The sequence below is a fragment of the Lycium ferocissimum genome, chromosome 7 (genome assembly GCF_029784015.1).
Source record: "Lycium ferocissimum isolate CSIRO_LF1 chromosome 7, AGI_CSIRO_Lferr_CH_V1, whole genome shotgun sequence".
NCBI classification, from domain to species: domain Eukaryota; kingdom Viridiplantae; phylum Streptophyta; class Magnoliopsida; order Solanales; family Solanaceae; genus Lycium; species Lycium ferocissimum.
Window position 1 is genome coordinate 23,748,424 of NC_081348.1, and position 22,601 is coordinate 23,771,024.

Genomic DNA, 22,601 nt, shown 5'->3' on the forward strand with positions numbered 1-22,601 from the left:
AATAATAGCCAGCAACTTTATTCCGAGATAACTACCAAATAAAAAGGCATAATTACTATAAATAAGACATCAGTGAACCGTGTCATTGAAATCTGAACTTTGATTCTATTAAATATCTATGTTGCTGTAGCTGATATTTGGGCACACAAAAATTTGTCCCTCAGTGCTGATAACTGATACTATCCGGGAACATGCAATTATTCATAGTAATTGATGCCTGCCGAGTGAACTAACAAAAGACGTGTTTGTCTGTTCTCTACTAAACGCCATCCTACTAACCTATACAAGGGCATCAAATGTATTCTACGAGACCCTATAGAAAGAACAAAAAATGAATATGACACTGACCAATCTACTACATCTTCAACCCAATTCACCCCGACTCATCTGTGAAAAAAAAGACGTCCTGCCAAATCATCCCAGCTTTCTCTCCTCTTTTTGGAAATTGCGACAGAGGACTCCCCTGGTTTTCCAAAATCCGGCCCTTCCTCTATGTCGCTGAAAGTTCCATATGCAGAAGGAGAATATGCTTGGGGAACATCCAGTGCAACTGCTCTCTGCAATGCAGCCTTGTGTTCCTCCATGTGCTCCTTAGCAAGAGACGACTGTCGCTCCATTCTCTGCTGCACAGGGATATTCATAGATTCTGTGATCTGATGCCTCTCCAACATCAACTGTGTATTTAAAAAAAAAAAAAAAAAAAGGGGGGTACAATTTCATGAATAACAATATGAATGTTAGCTTTAACTCATCATTTTCCACAAATTTTCTCACAGTTAAACAAATCTGACCAGACATAAATTTGTTTTTCGGCTGCTGTAGGTTCCTCCACAGGCTAATAAAGCAACAATTACACATCAAATTTATTATGCATTTACCAGGACATCTAACCACAATAATGACTCTCAACCCTGACCATGACTTCAAAAAGAAAAAAAAAAATCTATATGTTCGAGGATCCCATGTATTTGTTCTACCAAAGTCCTCCAACAAATCAATATTCCTAATGCCATAAAATCTTAAGCATTTTAACTTTTGTACCAACAGCGAGTTTTTTCTTTTCTTTTTATTTATTTATTTCATATGACATTCAGTTCTTAAGTCTGAATTCATTAGGCTACGCCCAACAAAGAATGGAGCTGCGGAGAACTTACATCAATTGTTCTTTGTGATTCTGTCAATATCCTGTTAATGGCATGATCAGATGTCATGTTGCATGAAAGAACTATGTGCTCAAACCGTCCATCAACAGGTATAGCAGTCCTCACAATGGGTCTAATGTTAGCAAAGCTGCAGCAGAGGCAAAGAGCAGAAAAGAAAAAGTTTATGCATCAGCAATATTACTGGTAAAAAGGTTCAAAGACTCGCATTTATGCACTTAAATCATTGTTTCGAAATGGTAAAAAGATGGTTAATAAGATCTCTTTCTCTTTATTAGCATATTATAGGAAACTAGTTGGGGTTAAGGCTTAGTTATTTAAACAGTTGTATTAGAGAAAAGACATGTACACAAGCAATTGAAAGGAAGGATCTTCCTTTTCAGAGAGAAGAAACCAACCCCCCCCCCCCCCGCCAAAGGTCGGCTGCTACTTATTGCTCTTCAACTGGGCTCCACCAAGTATAAATTTTGTAGCCAAGCTAGGTCCTTAACTGGTACCGAAATTCTAATATATACTACTGAAAAAGATAGCACAGGAAATCCTGCCAAAGTTTTACCATTTTATTTCATAAATCTGTATGTACAAATGGAATTTCATATACCTGAAGGGCTTCCTGACAATAATATGATAAAGACGACCTGCAGCATAAAGGCGTCTTGGATCTTTTAGCATCTTCTCCTCCATGGTGAATGTATCCTTCAGGCACAGCATGCACATCAAGCATGGGAAACTATAGAAAAACAACACTTGTCAGCCTATGGGTCTGTCATACTAGTCTCTTGATATCATGAAAATATGACCTGATACAATGATGAACCAAATATTCAACTATCAAGAAAATGAAGGGAAAAAAACATTGTATTACTCATTCTTCCTAACAGTGATATAAGTTAACAAGAAAATTTGTGCTTCTTATAGTAAAGGACTTAAGGGAGTATATTTGATAACATAAGGTGTTACTAGGATATGTCCGTTTGTATAAGTGGCGAACATCAAATTGGCAAGAAATTCTTATTTTGCAGTAAGCAAGCAAAATTTCGTCTTAGACTGTCATTGATTCTGCCACGTTACAAAATTTTGCATTCGATCTTTAAATTTTCTCCATTTTATGATCACCAAAGTGATACCACGAAGGGCCTTCCACCTCCAATCAAGAGCGGGTTCGAGCAACTGGGCAATCAATTGTGGTGTGGGTTTTATGATATCCAATAAAAGGTGGATAGGAGACACCAAAAAGACAACGAGCAAATGGACAGAGTCACATTATCATCAAAAATCTTAATTCTTTCTTCCAATTGATTCACTATAGATTGGGAAATTGAAATTATCCCTTGAACTAAGCTATTAATTACTGAATGTAACTGTTGTATTTCGATTCTGCATATTTACTTTGAAATCATCTATAGCATAGACATCAAAAATCATGCTAAAAGGAGAGAAGACCTGCAATCTTTTACCAGAAAAGTGACTTGAAAGCATTGTCCAGTGCCACAGTGGTCCGAGGTAAGAAATCATCCTGATTGGTCATGGCAAAGATGTGTCAAAATGTGACCATAAATTCTAAGCGAATAGATATATCTTGAACATAGAGCATCCAACAAGAAAAGAAATATACATAAGGTATTACACCTTATTGATTATCAAAAAAGGTATCTTCCTAAATTGTGAACCAGACCTACCTTTTCTAGTAGGAATTGCTTCCCAAGAACAGAATGTCTACCTTCCTTCACATGTTTTGTGGTAAGTGTAGCTCTACATCCAATACATAGATTTTGCTTCCAAATAACAGTTCAATTCCTTCAAACTAACAACATTTGATTCACTTGGTAAACTACCGCATGACGACAGATTTATTCACACCATGCGATAAGATCAAGCTAATTAACATTGCACTTCAAATATGAAGCATTAATTCCAAAAGATAAGCTACTTTTATGTGCCACTTAGGATAAAATTAAAATAAAGAAAAAAGAACTTCCCTTATGGAATGTTCTTTAGTAGAAGGATTACATGGTCTCATATCAGAAAAAGAAAGTTGACCTTTTCGTTAAGATAAGTCGAATAGTACTAGTCAAACTGAAGCAGATAAGTGTATCAGACAACAAAGAGAACCTACATGCTTACCTGAAGTACAATAGAGTTTATGATGTCCGCGTATCTCACAGCCAAATTCAGTGAGACACACCTTGCAGGTGCAATTGCATAGCACCTGATCCTTTTTCTGTCTAACCACCCCAACTTTTCTCTGTTCTTCACAGTCAACATTGTCAATATCGTTACCACCCCTGCCCCTAAAGAATGCCCAGCAAATGTCAAGGTATAATCTGGATACCTCTCCACTAATTCCCTTAAAATTTGTGATTCAGCTGCCCAAACCCATTCAGCTGCCTTCAGTAAACCATTATGAACATAACCCCCATCGAATTCTGCTTGTCCAAGTTTATCGTCAAGTAGGACCAAAAAATCACTTTCCTTAGCCAAATTAAGACCCCTAATTGCTACAACTATATCAGCATTCTGATGATCAACATAGATCAAATAAGGAGATACAATCCCTTGAGTATCTTCATGACTTTTCTTTAAAATAACCCAATCTGGATCCACACCATATCCTCCAGGTGGAGTCCATATGGGGTTTCTAATATCATCCTCATATATCGCTATAATATATCGACAAAACCTCGGTACCGGCTCAAACTCACTAACAGTTGCAAGCCCCCAGTTTTCACTTTCACGGCCAGCAGTATAAAGGAACTTCTTCCACACCCAACGTACACAAGCTAAGCAGTATACACATTCAACAACTGGAACACAACAGGCAAATGACATTGGTCCTACCAAACACTCATCTTCTAACAATTCAAGAATGACAATTATTTTTCAAGAAAATGAATGACACAGTGTTTCAGCAAATAGGCCATTTCTCAATCAAGCAACAAATTGGTATTTCAAGGTCCTGTTAAGGAGTTGAGCTAACTCAGTGATCAAGATTGAATCTTTATTAACTCAAGAATCAAGATTGAATTTTTATTCCTAAAATAAGAGAAGAGGGGCATTAAATTACCACTAAAACAACTGGGGTGTGGACCAACTGGGCTAAAAACAGTTGTAATCATCAATATAAACTTCAAGAAAAGAACATACCTTATAGTTTATTATTGAATAAATGGAGAAAAGGGGTTACTTTTGAAGCTTAAAAAGAGAGAAATTACTGAAAGTTGAAGAAAAAAGACCCGTGAAACACCTGCAACTAATCGTCACACCTACCATTTTTGTGGGGTCCTGTACAATTAAGTGAAAGAATATTGTGGGATTATGCCTAGATCCTTCTCTAATGGCACTGGTTTTCTGTTTAATTACTATACTAATTAATAGTACTACTTATGATGATGATGATGATGATTGTCTCTGCTTCGTTGTCATTTGTGTGGAAAAAAAATAGTTTCTGTAATTTTCTTCGTATATATTGTGAGGTAGGTAGAAGTTTCCTCGGAAGTGTGCTAAAAAAAAGAACTAAAAGGAAAAGGAAAGAAGGTAACTTCCTGTGAATTATTGCCATTTGTTGAATTTTGTCATATTTCTAGTTTTGTATCGAGCAAATATTCCTAATTTTAATTTCGATAAAAATAAAAGTAACTGTCTACTTGCATTCCTTTTATTTTTCTCGGTAAATTGTACTCCTGTCCATTTTGCTTGTCATGACATGATTACTAGTAACAATTTTAATTTAAAACATTAATTATTTTAGAAAAATAAATCCATTTTTATCTTTACCCTGATAAATATGGAAATGAATTAATGGTAAAAGAAAGAATAGTGTCAAATTAAGATAAAAGAATAAATAAACGTAATTTAGTTACCAACAATGGTTGTGGTGTAGTGGCTAAGATTAGTCCATCCTTAACCTGCCGAGTTCCGAAATGCTTGGATACTGACACGGAAATACCATGTTAGGAGTCTTTCTTCAAAGTGTTTTCTGGCGTAAGATAAATCAGGATTAATTTTAATGCAGGATTGAAAATCGGATGGAAACAAAAAAAAAAAAAAAAAAAAAAAGTAATTTAGTTAAATTATATCTTCCTAGATAAGAAGTGGGAGTGAGCTACTGAAGCACGCACCACTTCGTTGACAAACCAGCTTCTTTTGAGGGTAATTTTGAAACTTCAAGATCTGTATGCCTTAAAATGTTGCAGTTGATGCCTTATCACTTGTTCTTGTGGGTATTGATTTGCTATAAACTGGGTCCATTTGTATTTTGAATGACACACGCTGGCTTTGCAATATCCGAAATTCTACAACATCACCATGTGGGTCTCGCGTTGATGTCTCAATTTGACATTTCTCCCTCCGTTTGTTTTACTTTTGGCTTCTGTTTCCTTTTTTGTTTTCTTTTTGTTAAAGTAGTATGTACTAATTTTGTATTAAGCTTTCCAGATTATTTTTGACAGCATTTAATTGCTGTAGAATAAAAGGATACAATAATTCAAATGAATTAACAGTGGTTTTTTACGTTTTTATACTGATTTTTGAGTGAAGAAGATATTTAATTTGCTTTCCAATTTTGTGAAATAAAGGACAAAAAATATTATGTTGCTAAATCTGCATTGATTATAAATATTGTTGTTGTTCTTAATTTTTTTTTTCCAATATTAATACTAATATTTGTCGGCTATTTGTTTTACTCCTAATAAGATGATTTACTACCATATAAATTTATATATTATTTTAAATCATAAATTTCAAAATAATTTAATGATCAGAGCTTAAAAAATTAAATTCATTAATAAATATTGGGCCGTGCACAACATGGACACAGTTGCCAATCTATATATTATTATATTAATGTTAGCTAAAAAATTAAGTTTCTTTCTTCTTTCTTTGAACTTTTAGTAGGATAAGAAATGACATGTAATTTAGCAATGACAGAAGTTATAAATGATGGCTCTCTTGAGACTAGAGGTTACAATCAACAATAAGGACTATATTATGATCAAATGTTTTAGTGATGTGATAAAACAGGTCATTGGCATACATTTTTTTTTCTCTAGATGCGTTTAAAATACAGCTCACACTATATTATAGTCTAAAAGTTGGCTATATTATAATCACAAAATATTTTCCATTACTGGCATAGTGTTTTATATATCATGTGTTTATTTATTTCAGGTGGTTTCTATTAACAATACAATGTTATAATACAAATTAAATAATTCTCCTAACACTCACTATTCTAATTCGTCATACAGTATCTTTGTTAGCCCTAATTTATTTCATGGTCCTCTAAAAACTTGATGTTGTTCCTCAATCAAGGACTAAACTAAATATAGCTCGTTGCCCATATGGCTACAACAATCACTCGATTACATTCTCTTCTGCCAAATGTCATATCTTCATCCATATATCTCTTCATCTTCCATAACTATTTTGTCCATATTAGCAGCGTTTATATCGTCCACAATCCTGTCCAATATGCTCACACTATGCATATTGAGATTGATATTGTGTGAAAATGTTATACAATCAAATCTCTCTATAATTGTCATTCGTTATAACAACATTTCACTATAACGACCTGATTTTCTCCAAAACTGATTTTTCATGTTATATTTTTCTTGTTTATAACAACATTCTCATTTATAATAACAAAGAATGCCATCCATTATAACAGACTTTTCTTCGTAAAATTACCTCTCTATAACATGCCTATACTCAAAAAGAAAGCGTGTAATAATATTTTATAAGAAACATATTATGTGACAACAAAAGTGTCGATGAAGAGTCTCAACCTATTACTATACTTGGAGATAGAAAGTCGGTTAAGACTTAGATGACTTTCGAGGGAAAAGCCTATGAATTTCCTTTCGAAAGTTTGACAAAATTTTCGTCGATTCAAGTGTTATATTATCACTAAGAAGACTATAATTTACGAAAAGGCCTACGATTGTAGAGTTCTTACGTCAAACTTGAAATATTTAAATTCTCAATTATTTTAAAATGCATATGTTCCATAGATTTTAATTCTTTACTTGTGTGGTAAAACTAGTTATGGATTTAGTAGTAATTTATTAGTCTTTTCAATTTTTAATTTATGAGATATGAAAATCAATTGAGATTTTAAAATTTACAAGTATATTGTTTTCATTTATAACATAAAAAGTGCACAAAGTTAATTGTTTGCGTCTTTTGTTTATAATAATTAAATGAAATCTAAATATCGAATGTCGGTTTACGCATAACAACACTTCACTATTTATATAACGGCTAATGAAATTTTTCAGATAAACGTTGTCACTATAGAGAGGTTTGACTGTATTAGGTGTTCTCCAAGATTAATAATTACAAATTAAGACCAATTTGTTATTTGCTAATCAAAGCAATTCAATCCACACGAGTTTCTTTTTGTTGTAAAGTTTGTGTCTTTCGGATTTTGCACCACTAAAAAGGACGTGACAGACATTATATATCTCTTTTTGATTTTTGTTACTTTTGTAAAAAATATATTCTCATAATACTATCATTGCACTCCTTCAAAAATTATGGACAAATTGTGTGCTACCATTCACCAAATAAATTCTACTTTTTACTAACATAATTATACCACCCCACAAAATTTGCATAACTTTATCAATATGACAAAGACAATTATTCAAGTGCAAAACATTATATCAAAAGAGAAACAAAATTAGTTTTAAATAGCAAGCTTATAATATTCAACTTTTATTGTGAAGTTCGAACACCCGCTTTAATTTACTTGAAGTAATATTATAAGTTATATCTATTTTTATGAGCAAAAAGGTAATATGATATACGTAAGAAATATATAGAAAATATTTAGTTAAACCTCTCAGTAGTAATAATATTGTCCTATAAATAAAATGAAATAAAAAAGAGTAATAATAATAATAATAATATTATAATATCACACTCCCATCTTTTTTTAAGTAAGCGTGTATTGCTACATTTACAGGTTTTGAAGGTGCTAAACTCTACAATTAGAAACTACGAGGGCTATTATCATCAAAACATTATCATACTTATATCTCATTACCAAAACTACCCTTCTGCCAGACTATAAATACTGTATTGCAATCAGAAAAACCCTAGCTCTCTTCTCAGCGCTTCCGTCAATTATTTCCTTCAAAGGTCAAAACCGTAACTAAATCAAACTGAAAATCTAATTTCTCTGTAATTTATTTTCTCACAATTTTTTTTTTTTTTTGGCACTTGTGCAGGTATCAAAGTTCTATTGGAGCTGATTAGGTTAGTGTGTGATTAATCTCTGCTTAATCAGTAATCTTAATGATAAAAGATGCAATTTTTGTTGTATTAAGCTACTATTTGACATAAAGGGTAGTCTAATACTATCTGTTTTGGTGATTTTATTGGGGTTGAAGTTAGTTACTGTATGGTTTGTTAAGTTATGCATTGTTTTGATGAGTAAAGATTTATTTTTTTTCTGTATAAAAAAATGAATAGATATAGAGATGTGATTTTCCTTTTAAAGTCTTTTTGACTCAAAAGGGTAGTTAAATCTATATTTTGGTGATTAAGTTGTGATGAAATTACTTGGTTATATTTGCTTAAACAGCATAACAGGAAGAAATAAAGTTATACATGAACTTCGTTTTTGAAAACAACATAACCAGTGTAATCCCACAAGATGAACTTGGTTTTTGACATGGTATCTGATTTATGTGCCGGTGAATCTTTTGGTTTAGATTTTTTTTTGAGAAGAAAAACTATCATTGTTGACTCTTAAATGTTTTCCTCCCCCAGGGCTTTGGTTTAGTGGTAAGAGCCCAATGCATGATGTGTGCATAGGCGCATGTCACACATTCGAACCCTGCGCTAGACAATAGTCTGGTAATTAAGTGGAGAAGGGTAGAGGGGCGGGCTCGTTATCCAATTTAAAAAAGCAGACTTCATAAAAAAAAAATGTTTTTCCCTTGATATCCCCGCCCTCCGAACTGGACGGCGATGAAAAAAGATGATAATATAGGGCTTGTGTGCATCTTCAGTCTTTCATCCGATCCCCAATCTCCCAGTATCAATATTCTCAGGAATTCAGTGGAAGATCCTGAATCTGAGACTTTCTACATAACTGGTTTCCAAGTGTAGGATTATTGGTAAAACCAAACTTGTGAATTGGATTAATTTTGGCTAAATACATATACAGCCCCTTAAACTTGTTATTTTTTTCCATTTAGACACCTAAACTAAGCCTTATTCCTATTGAACACTTTAACTTGATTAAAAATGTGTCAATTAGACACAACCTGCTGACATGTCACCATGAGTGTAGGTCACCTCCTTTGAGAGCGTGAAGTGCAGTAGAATTTTTTCCCTTAAATTTTTTTTTCGTTCTTTTTCTCCTTCGTCCCATCTCCTCACTCTCTCTTGAGCTTGCTATCAACTCTCCATTGCCATCCCCTTGCCCATCTCCACCATTTTTAAACCATCAAAAAGGTTATCTCCCGTCAAGCATGGAGCCCATCAACCAACTCCACCATCACCATTTTTATTCAGCACATATCAGATTCAGAGATATAGAAATAAAAAAAATAAAAAAAGAAAAGTAGTGAAATTTAATTCACAAATAAGTTTGAACTGGGGAAGCCACATGGGTCCAATTTCAATATATTTTCGCATTCCAACCAAATGAAACTGGAACAGAACTAACTAAAGTTAACACTAAAAAATCAACTTTATAAGAAGATCAACAACTTAATTGGAGAATTGGAAACAAAAACTTATTTTGATAATTGGGATCTCATAATTAATTCTTCTTCAAGGATCTGTCCTCTTGCAATTTGTTATTTTTATTTTTCACTTTTTTGCATCTCCTGGAGGAGAAGACCCACGTTTTTCTTTCTCTTTTTAATTTTTATTTTTTGCTGACATATCTTTTTTTAATAGGTCTTTTTCCATGTCATCTGTGCCTTATACTTCACGCTTTCAGATTTTGGGGTTGGCTACTTTAAAGGGTTTAATAGGCACTATTTCTAATAAGATAAAGTGTTCCAGAGGAACAAGGTTTAGTTCAAGTGTCTAAATGAAAAAATGGGACAAGTTTAGGGGGCTGCCTATGTATTTAGCCATTAATTTTTCTTCCTTTTCCCATTTCTTTATCTGTTCTTTTGCCTGTTTTGATAAAGAGTAGATCATGTACCTTTTGTCAGAACACTACCTGCTACTCTGTTACAGGTTCTTTTGATTTAGACTAATACATCTTCTCCATATGGTCTACTTACCAGCTAGGTATGAGTAATTGATGCTTGTATATGTAAAAGTATTTTGTATGACCAGAACCAGACGTGACGATATGCCTATCTTGATGAACAATTGCCACTTATAGTCAGTAGCCTGGTTTTTACGTGCTTTCGGTATCTGTAGGGATGGCTCCAAAGCAGCCAAATACAGGCCTTTCTGTGGGTCTTAACAAAGGACATGTTGTTACTAAGAAAGAGTTGGCTCCTCGCCCTTCTGATAGGAAAGGGGTAAGTCATTATTGTTGTTTTCCATACTTGATCTCTTTATCTTTGAATGGTATGGATGTTACACATTCTGGATATTTAACTGATAACTCATGAAAAAGAAAATGGGAGCTATTACCAATATCTAAATCCATTAAGAGGACTTCTAATAGATTTGTTTCTCTTTTCCTTGTTCAGAAAACCAGTAAGAGGGTACATTTTGTTAGAAGCCTTATCAGGGAAGTAGCTGGTTTTGCACCTTATGAGAAGAGAATTACTGAGCTTCTTAAAGTTGGGAAGGACAAACGTGCTCTGAAGGTAGCCAAGAGGAAGCTGGGCACTCACAAGAGAGCAAAGAAGAAGCGTGAAGAGATGTCCAATGTTCTCCGTAAATCGAGGTAACTGACAGCATTTTCAACTCGAATATTATACTTTAGGACTATCAAACTTTTTCCTTGTTTCCCCTGCTTTTCATGCCCATTGTGCATCAGACTAGGTTCTTATCTTTGTCTTTTGTGATCCAGGGCTGCTGGAGGTGGTGAAAAGAAGAAATGAGTCTTAACATCTTCATGAAATATTAGATCCGGAAACTGCTTAGCCAAGATTTATTCTAGTAACTTCTTTTTAAACCGAAAATTTTGGCTTTATCATCTTTAAGCTTATTTGGATGTTGAAGCACCGAACACTGAGCTTTTTGTAATTTGTTGTTTTAGAATGAGAATGGTTCGAAACTTTTTATGGTTTAAGTTTTGCAATTCATACTTTTTATGTTTTAAGTTTTGCAATTCATTTGTATCGGGTGAATTATTAGATATATTACTGATAAATGGGGTAGTCAAGACAACAGAAATTTGTCAATAGTGGTTGAAGCCCAAAAAGTTTGATTTGGGGCAATCCTGAATCTGATTCAGTGAACTTGCAAAGATTTCTGAACGGCACTTTGCTTCACTTCTGAAATGTTGAACCAGGGCTTTTCCTTTTCTAAACACTAGTTTCATGTTGACAGCTGTGGTGGTTGTTCAGCTTGATATTATTTGAAATGCTTGAGGAGATAGTGTGCCCCTGGATAAAATTATAATTACCCTTCTGAAAGTTTTGTTTTCCTTTTCATATACATAAAAGATAAGCAGATTTGAGCGATTTAGATTTCCGCTACCAAAGCCATTCCACAGTAAACCATTATTCCATCACAGAGACGCTCCCCTGTTGACAGAATTTTATAGTACACAACTCACAAGTGAAACCAAGAAATGACTTTTAAGTAATGAATGGGTCCAGTTATTTTTAGCCGTCTGAAAGTCAGCAATGTACTAATAAGTTCAAGCAAATCCTGTTGAAATCTCTTGTTGTCTCGCAAAATTCAAATTAAACTTGTGATATCAATGCAACCTGTACATCGTTGAGATTTACCGTACGGCCTGCTCAACATAACCAAAATTATTTTGTTTCCAAACATAAGATTCGCAACACAAGTCGATTGCTTAGAAAAATAAGAGTTTTCACCTTTTGTGGCACATCAGAACCACAAGGGGCTATGACGACAAATTCTATCATTGTGTCTGGGAGCAATAATAGTAGGATAGGGTTAACCGGAGGCATAAGGTCTTTTCTGTTCCAAGTTTCCAACTCTCTCAGCAAACAATTGTAGCAAGTCCTTCCAAGTTCTTTTTTGTTTTCTTTTTCCAGTCAAAATCACAATAGCGAATGCCACATAAATCCAAATAACAGGAGATCTTCCCGTATTTCTCAATTTCAGTGAAATAGGGTGGGTGAAGTTAAGCTATGGCAAGCACGGATCCCTGATTTCTCCCCAACCCCGAGCCACAAAACTCATGTCCTTTTCTGCAAAATAGAACTCATCTACTCATCCACCAGATATAAAAACTACAAATTCCTATTCACTAGAGACTTCTTAACCTATAGAATTCTTTCCAGTGCTACACCTTACATTAAATTATTTTCCCTTGCATTGGAACACCATGCACCTATTCCGTCACCAAAAAATAACATCAATCAGCTAGGGCCGTTGTATGTCGCATAGTTCGTCAATGCATGCTTCCCTTTCTTATGCTAACTCTATTTCTAATCCCGGACTCATATTGGGTATAAAATTTCTAGTGAAATCAAGAAATAACTCGGAACTTATCCTCAAACAATTATTTTTGCCATCTAGAGAAAGAAGAAATAAAAGACACAAGCTGCATATGTCAACACCGTCTATCACAACTGAAGTCCTCATTCAGTCATCAAATAGTCGCAGTTATAATAATTAAAAGAAATGGAGAGAAAGAGACAGATATTGTTAAGTACATCAGTTTGAAATCTCCTATCTTGCAAAGTTACAGAACTCTAGCAAAAACCGACGAACATTGGGTGCACACAGCTCAACATAATTGAAATCGCCTTAGCCCAGAGAATCTTGTAGCAGCACCATTCAAGCATGCAGGAGAAGATATGACCAGTTGACCTTTACAGTAAGCCCTACACTGCTCAGAGAGAAAACAATACAAATTAGTTATGATTCAAGCTGGGCCAGGAACACAGCCAAGGATTAAGAGGGAAGGAGAGAACACTTCTTCTGAAGAATTCTTGATGGAGAATTCTTGATTAAATGACTGGAGGACCCTTAGAAAATTGTTTTTTCTAGTAACGCAAAAAATGGATTCCCACACATTAGTTATCATGGTAGGGTAGTAAATCCATTACATATTTGGTGGCTAACCCTTTCCATGTCAAGTAGTACAAATTCTTTTCCTTATGATAGTCATAGGCAGATGTACATCTCTAGGCAGTAGCATCACACTTTACTTTCAGGAGCACCCATTAATTAGTATGTACACAACGCGGGAAAAAATCAGTGCAATAGGACCCAGTGAGCAACCGAAAAGATGAAGAGGACAGAACGCACAATAGTTCAACATTTCAGCTTCTCACAAAATTATACAAGTCACTGCCAGATGCAACCAGGACTAAGAAGCCCAACAGATAACATTTGGTAAGAAGTTTTTTTGAAGAATTTGATTGGTGGATTAGTTCGTGGAAGTTGATGTATTTGGTGGTGGTGGTAGTAGTAGTAGTTTTTATTATTCCTGAGATTTTTTTTGCGAATGGAAGAAGAGGTTATGGGTGAACACAACTCCTTGACAGTTCTTCAACTTCAAAATAAAATTTCAACCTTACAAAACAAAACAAAAAAATTGAAAAACACATCCCTTTTTCCAGAAATATAACTTCACTTTTGCTCAAAGTTACATAAACAAATGGCAACCTAGATTATTTAATATCAAAGGTTTACACAAACAAATGCCAACACGGATTATTTAATACCAAAGGTCAACTATGGCATTGACTGAGAGGGGTGTGTTCTGTAAAAAAATAACTTCAAACAAGAACCTCAGGGTATCCAAAAAGGTGAACCTAACAAGTGCAGATGGCATAGAACCAATCTTATTGCAGACCACCACACAATTGAAAACAAGAAGACAAACTATATAAACCTAACTGCAACAAGCAAATGATAAGAAAGCATATTTCTAAAAGAAACAGTTGAATAATAGTCCAGCATATGTCCTAAAATCATACATCCAAAAAGAAATTGTCCTCAAATAACTTTATATAAGAATTCATAAAAGTCTCTGTACTTCCTTCTCAATTTGATAACAAAGAAGTTCAACCTATAACCTTTGAAAGAATCACGGAACCAATTATGTAGATTATCCTTTTCTAGACCAATCTATAAAATGAGAAGGACGATAAATTTAATATTGGCAATGAAAACTTATTAGAGCCTCTGATCAAATAACATCTGATGCTTGAGCTAACTGTGCGCTATCAATACAAAAGTAGCAATGAATACTTAAAGAGCTGTGATTAGCTATGATTAGCTATGATTAGCCTTAAGACGATTGCATTTCCTGAAGTTAAACAGAAATAAACTACTCTAGACATATAATTCTTCTCCATGAATTACTAGAATTTGAACTAAGATAAGCATTACAGAACTAAAATCAAAGTTTGATGTTAGACAACAAAAAAGTGCTATATCTTCATTTGAGTCATCTTTCAATCACCTAACGGACAATATTTTCGCAGGAGCTTGTAAATTCCTATTCCAAGGATCAGCACACAGAATATAAACTAGATTCATAGAACTACATTTGAAGTCAGATTGAAGTAGATGACAGCTAGAACATGTCCACTGTCATATTATACTACCTCTACTTGAAAGCATTAATTCATAAAATAAAATTATACTCCATCCACTACTATTTTACATGACATTACCTTCTGTAAGGTTGACATTATTCCATTAATCCACTATTAATAATATTATATATAAAGTCTTTGTAATTTCCACGAATTCCGATTCATTAAGCTTTTCTACTTAAAAACTAAATCTAGTTCTATATCAACTAAATTTTCACATTTCATTACACTACTACCAATATAATTTATTTTTTTGATAAGTACAGTACCACCAATATAAAAATAACTCAAGTTAACATATCAGTCTTGAAACCTAGTTTAAAAAAAAAACATAACATAATACAAAGCAGTACGCACCAGTTCTACTGCTGCTGCTGCTGCTGATTCTGCTGTGGAGGAGCATTAGGTGGAGGCGGCATACCAGGACGCGGCGGTCCATAAACAGGAACCTGACCACCAGGTGGCGGTGGTGGCATACCCGGTCTAGGCGGTTGTCCACCGTGCATTCCAGGTGGTGGTGGCCCCCTCATCATTGGTGGTGGTGGAACCCCCATTGGCCTCTGCCCACCAAATTGCGGCGGAAACTGCGGTGGCCCACCAGGACGATACTGTGGCGGTGGCGCCATGGGCGGTGGTGGGCCCCCTGGCCTCTGCATCATCTGCATTGGCGGCCCACCACCCGGCGGCCTCATAACCGGAGGCGGGTAATTAATTGGCGGAGCAGACACTTGCGGCATTGGAGGCCGAGATAACTGAGGCTGCATCATACCCGGAGCGGGCCCACCAACTCCCCGAACGGGCCCAGCAAGGCCCGGCTGGGCGTGTACCAAAGGCCCGGTAGGAACGCCACGACCAGCAGCGCGACCGATTCCGGGTCCGGAAACAGCCGACCCGGCAGAAGCAGATTTGACCCGAGATTCATCAGGTGGAGGTGGGCCTTCAACAGTCATGGAAATAACTTCTTCACCGCGGAGAAGTACGAGACCAAGTGTACGACGATCTTCACGTTCTTCTTTGGAACCCTTTGTTGGTGGGAGTTTACGGAACTCTTCACAGTCACCGAGTACGAGATTCATGTGACGGTCGAATGCCATGAATTTTCCGATGAGTTGACGACCATCTTGGATTGTAACACGCATGCGGTAGTTGATGTATTGAAGCATTTTTGAACTCTTTGACATCGACATTTTGACTGAATTTGGAAGCAAATGGAGCTTAGGGTTTTAGGATATACGACGGCGAAGGGGTGGCGCCGCTAGGGCAAGTGTGATTTTTAAGGGGTTTGAGGATTAGGGTTTTATGAGGGTAGTCGTGGATATATGTTGAAAATAGCGGGCCTTAATTATTACTACCAAATACCAATTTTGGCCCTTATGCCTAGACAAACATATTTACCGACCTTCAACTAATAAAATTTTGTATCTTCCCATAACAATTTTTTGAAAAATTGTAGTATTTTTTTTCTGAAGTGCCGTTTGGCCATAAAAATTATTCGCTTTTTTTCAGAAATTTTTTTCACTTTTTTCACTTTTGGGCGTTTGGCCATAAATATTCGAAATACAACTTAAAGTTGTATTCCGGAATACCAAAAACTCAAAAAACTTATTTTTCAAAAAAATTTCACTTTTTTACAACTGCATTTCACCAAAAACTACAATTTCAAAAACTATGACCAAACACAACTCCAACTCCAACTTCAAAAATTCTAAAAAAAGTGAATTTATTTTTGGTATCTATGGTCAAACGCCTAGTAAATATGAAATCATGTGAATACTCATCTTTTACATTGAAAAATAATAATAAATAAAGTCGATATGCTCGCATCTTACTTGTGCACTAAGCTAAAGCGTGTAGAGGCTCGCTTAGCTTACATGCCTTGACTCGGTTATAGATAAAGTCTGATTCAGTAGAGGCTCGATTAAAGCTAGGACTCGACGTTATTAATCTGTAATCGATAATAACTTAAACAGAATCTGAAACTAAATGTAAAAAGGAATGATTCTAGCCCACTGAATTCACACTGTTTCTTTAAGGAAATTATTCCCGTCAAGTATCCGAATATATCCTCCCAGGATAGAATGAATTAACTCATCAGCGTAGCGGTACCTCAAACCCTGGTGAACGGCGAACGCAATAGGCGGCAACAAATCACACATCATATAATTGAAGCACAGAAAGAATGAAGAAGATAATCAGATTTTTCGTAAGGAAAATCTGAAGGGATGACTAGATATATAGCCAACAACAGGTGTGTGTTAAGAAATAAGTGTCTTTTCTAAAAAGGCATGTGCCTTTTCGGTAAAAAAATTGTCTTTCAGAAAAGGCAAAGAAAATAAAACTTTCATTTCTCATTCACACCAAAAACACCTAACACTTGACTCATTAGGGTCGATTGATTTGGTTGAGTCATGTGATTCGTACTTAAAAATGGAGCAAAACTCATATTTGCCTTTTTACTTTGCCATTTGTTAGAATTTTGGTTCATCTAGGTCTTGGTCTTTATGATTTTGGCTCAAAATTGCCCTTAGTCACTAACGGCGAGGCCATATTTGAACCAAATTTTTAACCACCTAGATAAATTTGGATCTTTTCCTTATTCTATAATAATTTGTCTCTATTTTTGTTAGATTAGAACAAAAACTTGCCACATGGCGATACTACCATGGAAATGCAGTTTCACATCAATCCAAAACAACTAAAAAAAATCTTTTACAACACAATCAAAATGCATCAAGACTTAAGAAAAGAGAGAAAGATATCTTCTATAATTTTATGATTTGTCATTAACTCCATTTTGTGTGTAAAATTTGGAGTGTTGAAGTTTTGGGTAATTTTAAAAATGAAAGTCGATGATATTTCCGTGAAGAAACTAATGTGCATGGATGGGTGGTGGCGAAGGGACGATGGGTGGAGAAATGAATCTCATATCAATTTGTAGGGTACTTTTTGGGTGGAGAGATTGATGGAGTGTGGTGGATTTTGACAACAATGCTTTTATATGGTTCATAGTAGCTGATGGGAGGTGGTAGAAATGGAGTATTGGGATGTGATGTAAATTGGTTGACGAAGGATGCAATTGGGAACCGTAGTTGATCGTGAAATGGCATTTGTGGTGACAAAACTGAGTGAATTCTTTGTGTAATTAATTTTGTTGGAGGTTAGACTTTTCACAAATTACAAGCATAAAATTAGACCTTTTGCGAATCACAAAGAAAATTTTCCTACATAATATTGTTCCATTAGTGACTAAAGACAATTTCGAACTAAAATTATAACAGCGAGGATCTGAATGAGCCAATCTTCTAACACAGGACAAAGATAAAACTTGCAAAATGAAAATTTTAACCCTTTCCCTCTTAAAATAATAAAGTTCACCCGTTAGGTTCAACTATTAAGAAAATAGCAATTAATTGATGTGATTAGATTTGTAATTATGCTGTCTTGTCCCTTAAAGCCTACTTTACGTGTGAGGTGAGATGCATCCAAATGTTAAGATTAGAAATTAAAAAAAAAAAAAAAAATTAAAACTTTGAAGCAAAAAAGAAATACCAAACACACGTTTTATATTCCAATTTATTTAGAGTAGAAGTTTTAAATTTGGAATTGGAAGTATATCTTAATTTATCTAAGGAACAACAACATACTCAATGTAATCCTACAAGCTAATTTATCTAGTGTAAAATTAAATATACATTACCACTATATATAAGGGACAATGTAATGAGTTTTGTATTACATTGTAAATATTTGGTTGGCCCAACCAAAATGGTTTGCTCTTTCAAATTGCCCTTGAATTTATTATTTATTACTTCATGTATCCAAGTATGTTTCCAATAAATTTAGATATTTTCAAACCCTTTTTGATAGCATATCTTTTTTCTATGTATTATTTTTGCCCCAACTTTATTTCATTTTTACTTAGGTTGACATAATCAATTTGGTAAATATAATCAATTTTGAGCCCTTTAAAAATGCTTAAAAAGTTGTGAATAGTGATGATGTCATCTGATAATGTAGCATCCCGTAAATCCGCGTTAGGTGTGAATGTGAAATAATTGGGGTTTAGATGTCATCTTAGCTATACGGAGCCCTTTGGGAAGGGCACAGGTGTTAAATGGTCTTTTCGGGGTCAAACGAGATAAGGAAGTTCGTTAGAAATCATGAAATTCGTCCAAGTCTGAGACAGTTTTCAGTTATGTCCAGTTTTCGGGCATTTGCGTTAGGAATTTGGGAAAACTCAAAACATGAAAGTTGTAGGTCTCTGAAATACCTTTCCAACCATATAAAGTGGGGCTCAAACCGAGCTACTTACAGGGAGTTATGATTGTTTTACTGAGCGAATATCGATTATCAAAAACACGTATTGGGGTGCGTCGCGGCCCCATCGCGCAAAATACAGCTGTAGACAAGATTATGTTCAGGTGTTGGAGCCGCGTCGCGTGGCCAATGCAGATCCATGATCAGGCAATACACCCGCGACGTTGGCTCAACGCGGAGAGGGTTATTTTTCTGGTTCCGAATTTTCTTTAAGTCCTACTTCGTTGTGTTATTTCCCAATTCGTTCCAAAACAATATTTCTGAGGAAAAGAACCCTAGAAAAGTCTCTCTAACCCTAAGGTGAGTTCCCACTCAATTTTGATCATTCCCACACCATATTCATCCCTCCTTGATAGCAAATCATCTCTTTAAAACCCTAAGTTCTTGAAATCTCAAGAAGAAGAAGAAGATAGGGGCGTGTGAATTTCGTATAAGAGTGTGATTGTAGAACCTTGGGAATTACGTTTGAGCAGGATTTGAGGTATGCCTAGATTTCCAAAAATCTTTCTTGAAGTATGTCTACTTTTCAAAACCCTAAATTTGAAGTATGTTATCTTGTTTGAAACGTGTGGATGATTGTTTCGGACTTGAAATCTTCCTCTGGAATATGAACATGATTATAACTCTTGTTTGGTGGAAGTTCTTTTGGAATTAAAGATGATATCTTTTAGACAAGGTCATGTGTGTGTAGGGTCAAGCCCGCATCGAACCTTATACGAATTATACTACTTTGTTAAACTCGTTTTTCCCATTATGGGATGATTGAACTTATTTTTCTAAAAATTGGACCTTAAACTTGTTTTGTTGTTGAATGGGTTTATTGAACTTGAAATTGAACAAGATTTCTAAATCGATTATGATTTGACATGCCTCTATCTTGAGATGATGACTTAAGAAGTGAAATTCGGCTTTAAGCCATGATTACCGATTCGGTTAATATGCCATGATCTGTATTTTGTTTGTGTTTGGGCCTGTATGGGCAAGCTGTGCTAGTCCAGAGGACGATTAGCCGTTATGGATCCGAACGTATCAATGCGATTATTACTGTGTCAGTCCAGAGGATGATTAACCTCCGAGGCAGCCCGGTGCATCTATTGTTGTGCTAGTCCAGAGGACGATTAGCCTCCGTGGTTTCCTAGCCCGGAGTATCAATTGATTGATTTTCCTGTGAGTGGCTTGTTTCGTATTTTGGTTGTCTGTGAGTGGTTTGTTTCGTATCTTTGTTGCCTGTGAGTGGCTTGTGGAAACCTTGAGTTCGTAAATGAAGCACACAATGATGTGAACTATAACATAAGTGGAACTTGATTTAATCCTGTATGTTGGGTCTTATTGGTGATTTCCCTAGTTTACTGGCTTACTTATTCTCCGGAGTTCGAACTGTTTCTTTTGATATCGCTTTATTGATTTTACTACCTTACCTTGGTTTTATTAACTATTGCCCCTTAGACATTCACTGAGTACCCAGTACTCAGGCATACTATTGTTGTTTTTGATGGTGTGTCAGGTAACGTAGAAGAGGTGTTCGTGATACGCCCACGACTTAGGAGAACTTGCTGCTTTCGAGACCATTCGGTGAGCCCACATGATTTTTCGTGGGGCACCATTTTATCTTTACTTTTCGTATTTTCGTATTTTCGTTTTCGTGCTGCGTCTCGATGAGTTAGACATTTACTCATTATATTAGAAGCTCCATAGATAGTCGTCAGATTGTGGGTAGTCTGTTGGAGTCTCATATGACTCGTTGAGGCGTTTTGCCACGTTTATTAACTGACTATTTGATTTGACTCCCGCTAAATTGTCTCTAAGAATGGTTATGCTTTCATTATATTATAAACGACTCGTTTCATATTTGTTAAGATAGATGTTTAACAGAAAAGATTAGGTGTTCGTTGATTTCAATAAGGTGCTTCCTGTGTTATTCATAGCATCGGATACCTATTACGTCCAGGGTCGGGTTTGGGGCGTGACAGATAAAACTAACTATGCACAAAAACAATTTAAAATGGTGTTGATAATAACTTTGAAGAACTTTTTCGGTAATGAAAGAGTACTTGGTCGATTAAGTTTTCTTGAGTAATTCTTAATCACCATTAAATTTCTCTTGATCTTATTTTTAGTTAAAAAAAAATATATATTTTGAAAATATAAAATTAGATTTAATGACATAACACAGTTATACAATAGAAAATAAATTCTAAGACTTAACAATTATTAGATTGAAATCATGGAAAATAAAAGAAAAAAAATCTTTAAATTTTATTCAATTTGCTTAATTAGGTGGGATAGCAAAGAGGAATAGCTGCTTACCAAGTGATCAACTCCGCAATCCCATAATTATTAAATACTAATATGGCATCTTTTTTTTTTTTTTTTACAAACAATTTAATTTGTCATAAATCATGTAATCTTTAATTAGTTGAGTAAGGAAATTTTCTTTTAAGAATAAAGCATCAATGAGTTAATGAAAAACTAAATTAATTCTTAAACTTTGTTTTAATGAATTTAGTTATTTTTTAATTTCATCTAAACCTAGACTTTCATCACCATATTTGTTTTAGCATAAACTACTGTCACATGAAATTATGAGTAATTAATCAATAAATACCAAAACATGCTATTCCTACCTCTAACTATAAATTATATGCTCACAAATTCATACTATATTAAAATGTCCTTTTCAATTTATGTTTATAGTCATTTTGCATACTTTAAATTAGGGGTGTTCATAGGTCGGTTTGGGTCGGTTTTTGGTTAAAATCAAACCAAACCAACTTAGTCCCTTTTTTCAGTTATTAAGACCAAACCAAACCAAATATAATACATAACCATCGGTTTGGTTCGGTTTTCAAGAAACATAATGTTGTTTCTCTCTTCATTTTTTTCCTACGACTAGGAAAGACTTTTTCACCATTTTTCAACTTATAATCTGTTATTACCTTTTTATTGTGGGAGCTATAATTTTCTAGGATTATAGAGAAAATGTTTTAAGACCTACGAGCTTTAATCAAGTGAGTAAAATTTGTAAGAAATACACCCCTTTTCTTTTAGGTAAATCTCATAGTTGTTTCTTCGAATAGATGAGTTTGGATACATGAATTTCTTTTAAGGAATGAGCTTAAGGTGTAAAGTTCATTAGCCTAATAGAGATAAAGAAAATTTCGATGAAAGAATAAACAAAATATTTAAAATTATGTATAAAAATTAGTATATTGTGTGTTTTTGTGTATATATATTTATATATTTGTGGATATTATTTAGTCGGTTCGATTCGGTTTTTTCTTCGATTTGTTTTTAAAAAACCAAACCAAACCAAATATTATCGGATTCATAAAATTTAAAACCAAACCAAACCCAAATAACTATCGGTTTGGTTTGGTTTGCGGGTCGGATCGATTTTTAATCAAATCGTCAACACCCCTACTTTAAAGTAAGTTACTAAACATCA

The 22,601-nt window shown here is 34.8% G+C and overlaps 3 protein-coding genes across 5 annotated transcripts; 1 reads left to right on the plus strand and 2 right to left on the minus strand.

Moving 5' to 3' along the window:
* Nucleotides 1-79: 79 nt before the first annotated feature.
* LOC132063915 (uncharacterized) lies at nt 80-4,679 on the minus strand. Its single transcript, XM_059456678.1, has 5 exons — nt 3,285-4,679; nt 2,618-2,676; nt 1,762-1,890; nt 1,155-1,290; nt 80-674 (listed from the first exon to the last, which is right to left on the minus strand). The coding sequence occupies exons 1-5, from the start codon at nt 3,987-3,989 to the stop codon at nt 384-386; spliced, it is 1,320 nt and encodes a 439-aa protein (XP_059312661.1). The 5' UTR covers nt 3,990-4,679; the 3' UTR covers nt 80-383.
* A 3,534-nt stretch (nt 4,680-8,213) lies between these two features.
* On the plus strand, nt 8,214-11,379 carry LOC132063916 (large ribosomal subunit protein eL36y-like). Of its 2 annotated transcripts, XM_059456679.1 has the most exons (5): nt 8,214-8,302; nt 8,391-8,420; nt 10,554-10,657; nt 10,832-11,031; nt 11,158-11,379. In XM_059456679.1, exons 3-5 carry the CDS (start codon nt 10,556-10,558, stop codon nt 11,186-11,188), a joined length of 333 nt encoding a protein of 110 aa, XP_059312662.1. In that variant the 5' UTR covers nt 8,214-8,302; nt 8,391-8,420; nt 10,554-10,555; the 3' UTR covers nt 11,189-11,379. The 2 variants fall into 2 exon arrangements, with proteins under 2 accessions (XP_059312662.1, XP_059312663.1); XM_059456680.1 differs by lacking the exon at nt 8,391-8,420 and having other exon boundaries at nt 8,281-8,303.
* Nucleotides 11,380-12,836: 1,457 nt separating this feature from the next.
* Nucleotides 12,837-16,178, minus strand: LOC132063917 (uncharacterized). Of its 2 annotated transcripts, none has more exons than XM_059456682.1 (2): nt 15,197-16,178; nt 12,837-13,119 (listed from the first exon to the last, which is right to left on the minus strand). In XM_059456682.1, the coding sequence occupies exon 1, from the start codon at nt 16,024-16,026 to the stop codon at nt 15,202-15,204; it is 825 nt and encodes a 274-aa protein (XP_059312665.1). In that variant the 5' UTR covers nt 16,027-16,178; the 3' UTR covers nt 12,837-13,119; nt 15,197-15,201. The 2 variants fall into 2 exon arrangements, with proteins under 2 accessions (XP_059312665.1, XP_059312664.1); XM_059456681.1 differs by having other exon boundaries at nt 15,206-16,177.
* Between the last annotated feature and the right edge of the window lie 6,423 nt (nt 16,179-22,601).

Coding starts and splice junctions, on each gene's coding strand:
- LOC132063915 (XM_059456678.1), bottom strand. CDS start 3,989: ATGTCATTTGCCTGTTGTGTTCCAGTTGTTGAATGTGTATACTGCTTA. Junction 1,891..2,617: donor GCTTTCAAGTCACTTTTCTG/GTAAAAGATTGC, acceptor GTTTTTCTATAG/TTTCCCATGCTTGATGTGCA. Junction 1,291..1,761: donor ATTGTCAGGAAGCCCTTCAG/GTATATGAAATT, acceptor CCTCTGCTGCAG/CTTTGCTAACATTAGACCCA.
- LOC132063916 (XM_059456679.1), top strand. CDS start 10,556: ATGGCTCCAAAGCAGCCAAATACAGGCCTTTCTGTGGGTCTTAACAAA. Junction 10,658..10,831: donor GCCCTTCTGATAGGAAAGGG/GTAAGTCATTAT, acceptor TTCCTTGTTCAG/AAAACCAGTAAGAGGGTACA. Junction 11,032..11,157: donor AATGTTCTCCGTAAATCGAG/GTAACTGACAGC, acceptor TTTGTGATCCAG/GGCTGCTGGAGGTGGTGAAA.
- LOC132063917 (XM_059456681.1), bottom strand. CDS start 16,026: ATGTCGATGTCAAAGAGTTCAAAAATGCTTCAATACATCAACTACCGC. Junction 13,120..15,205: donor AATCAGCAGCAGCAGCAGCA/GTAGAACTGGTG, acceptor CTCTCTGAGCAG/TGTAGGGCTTACTGTAAAGG.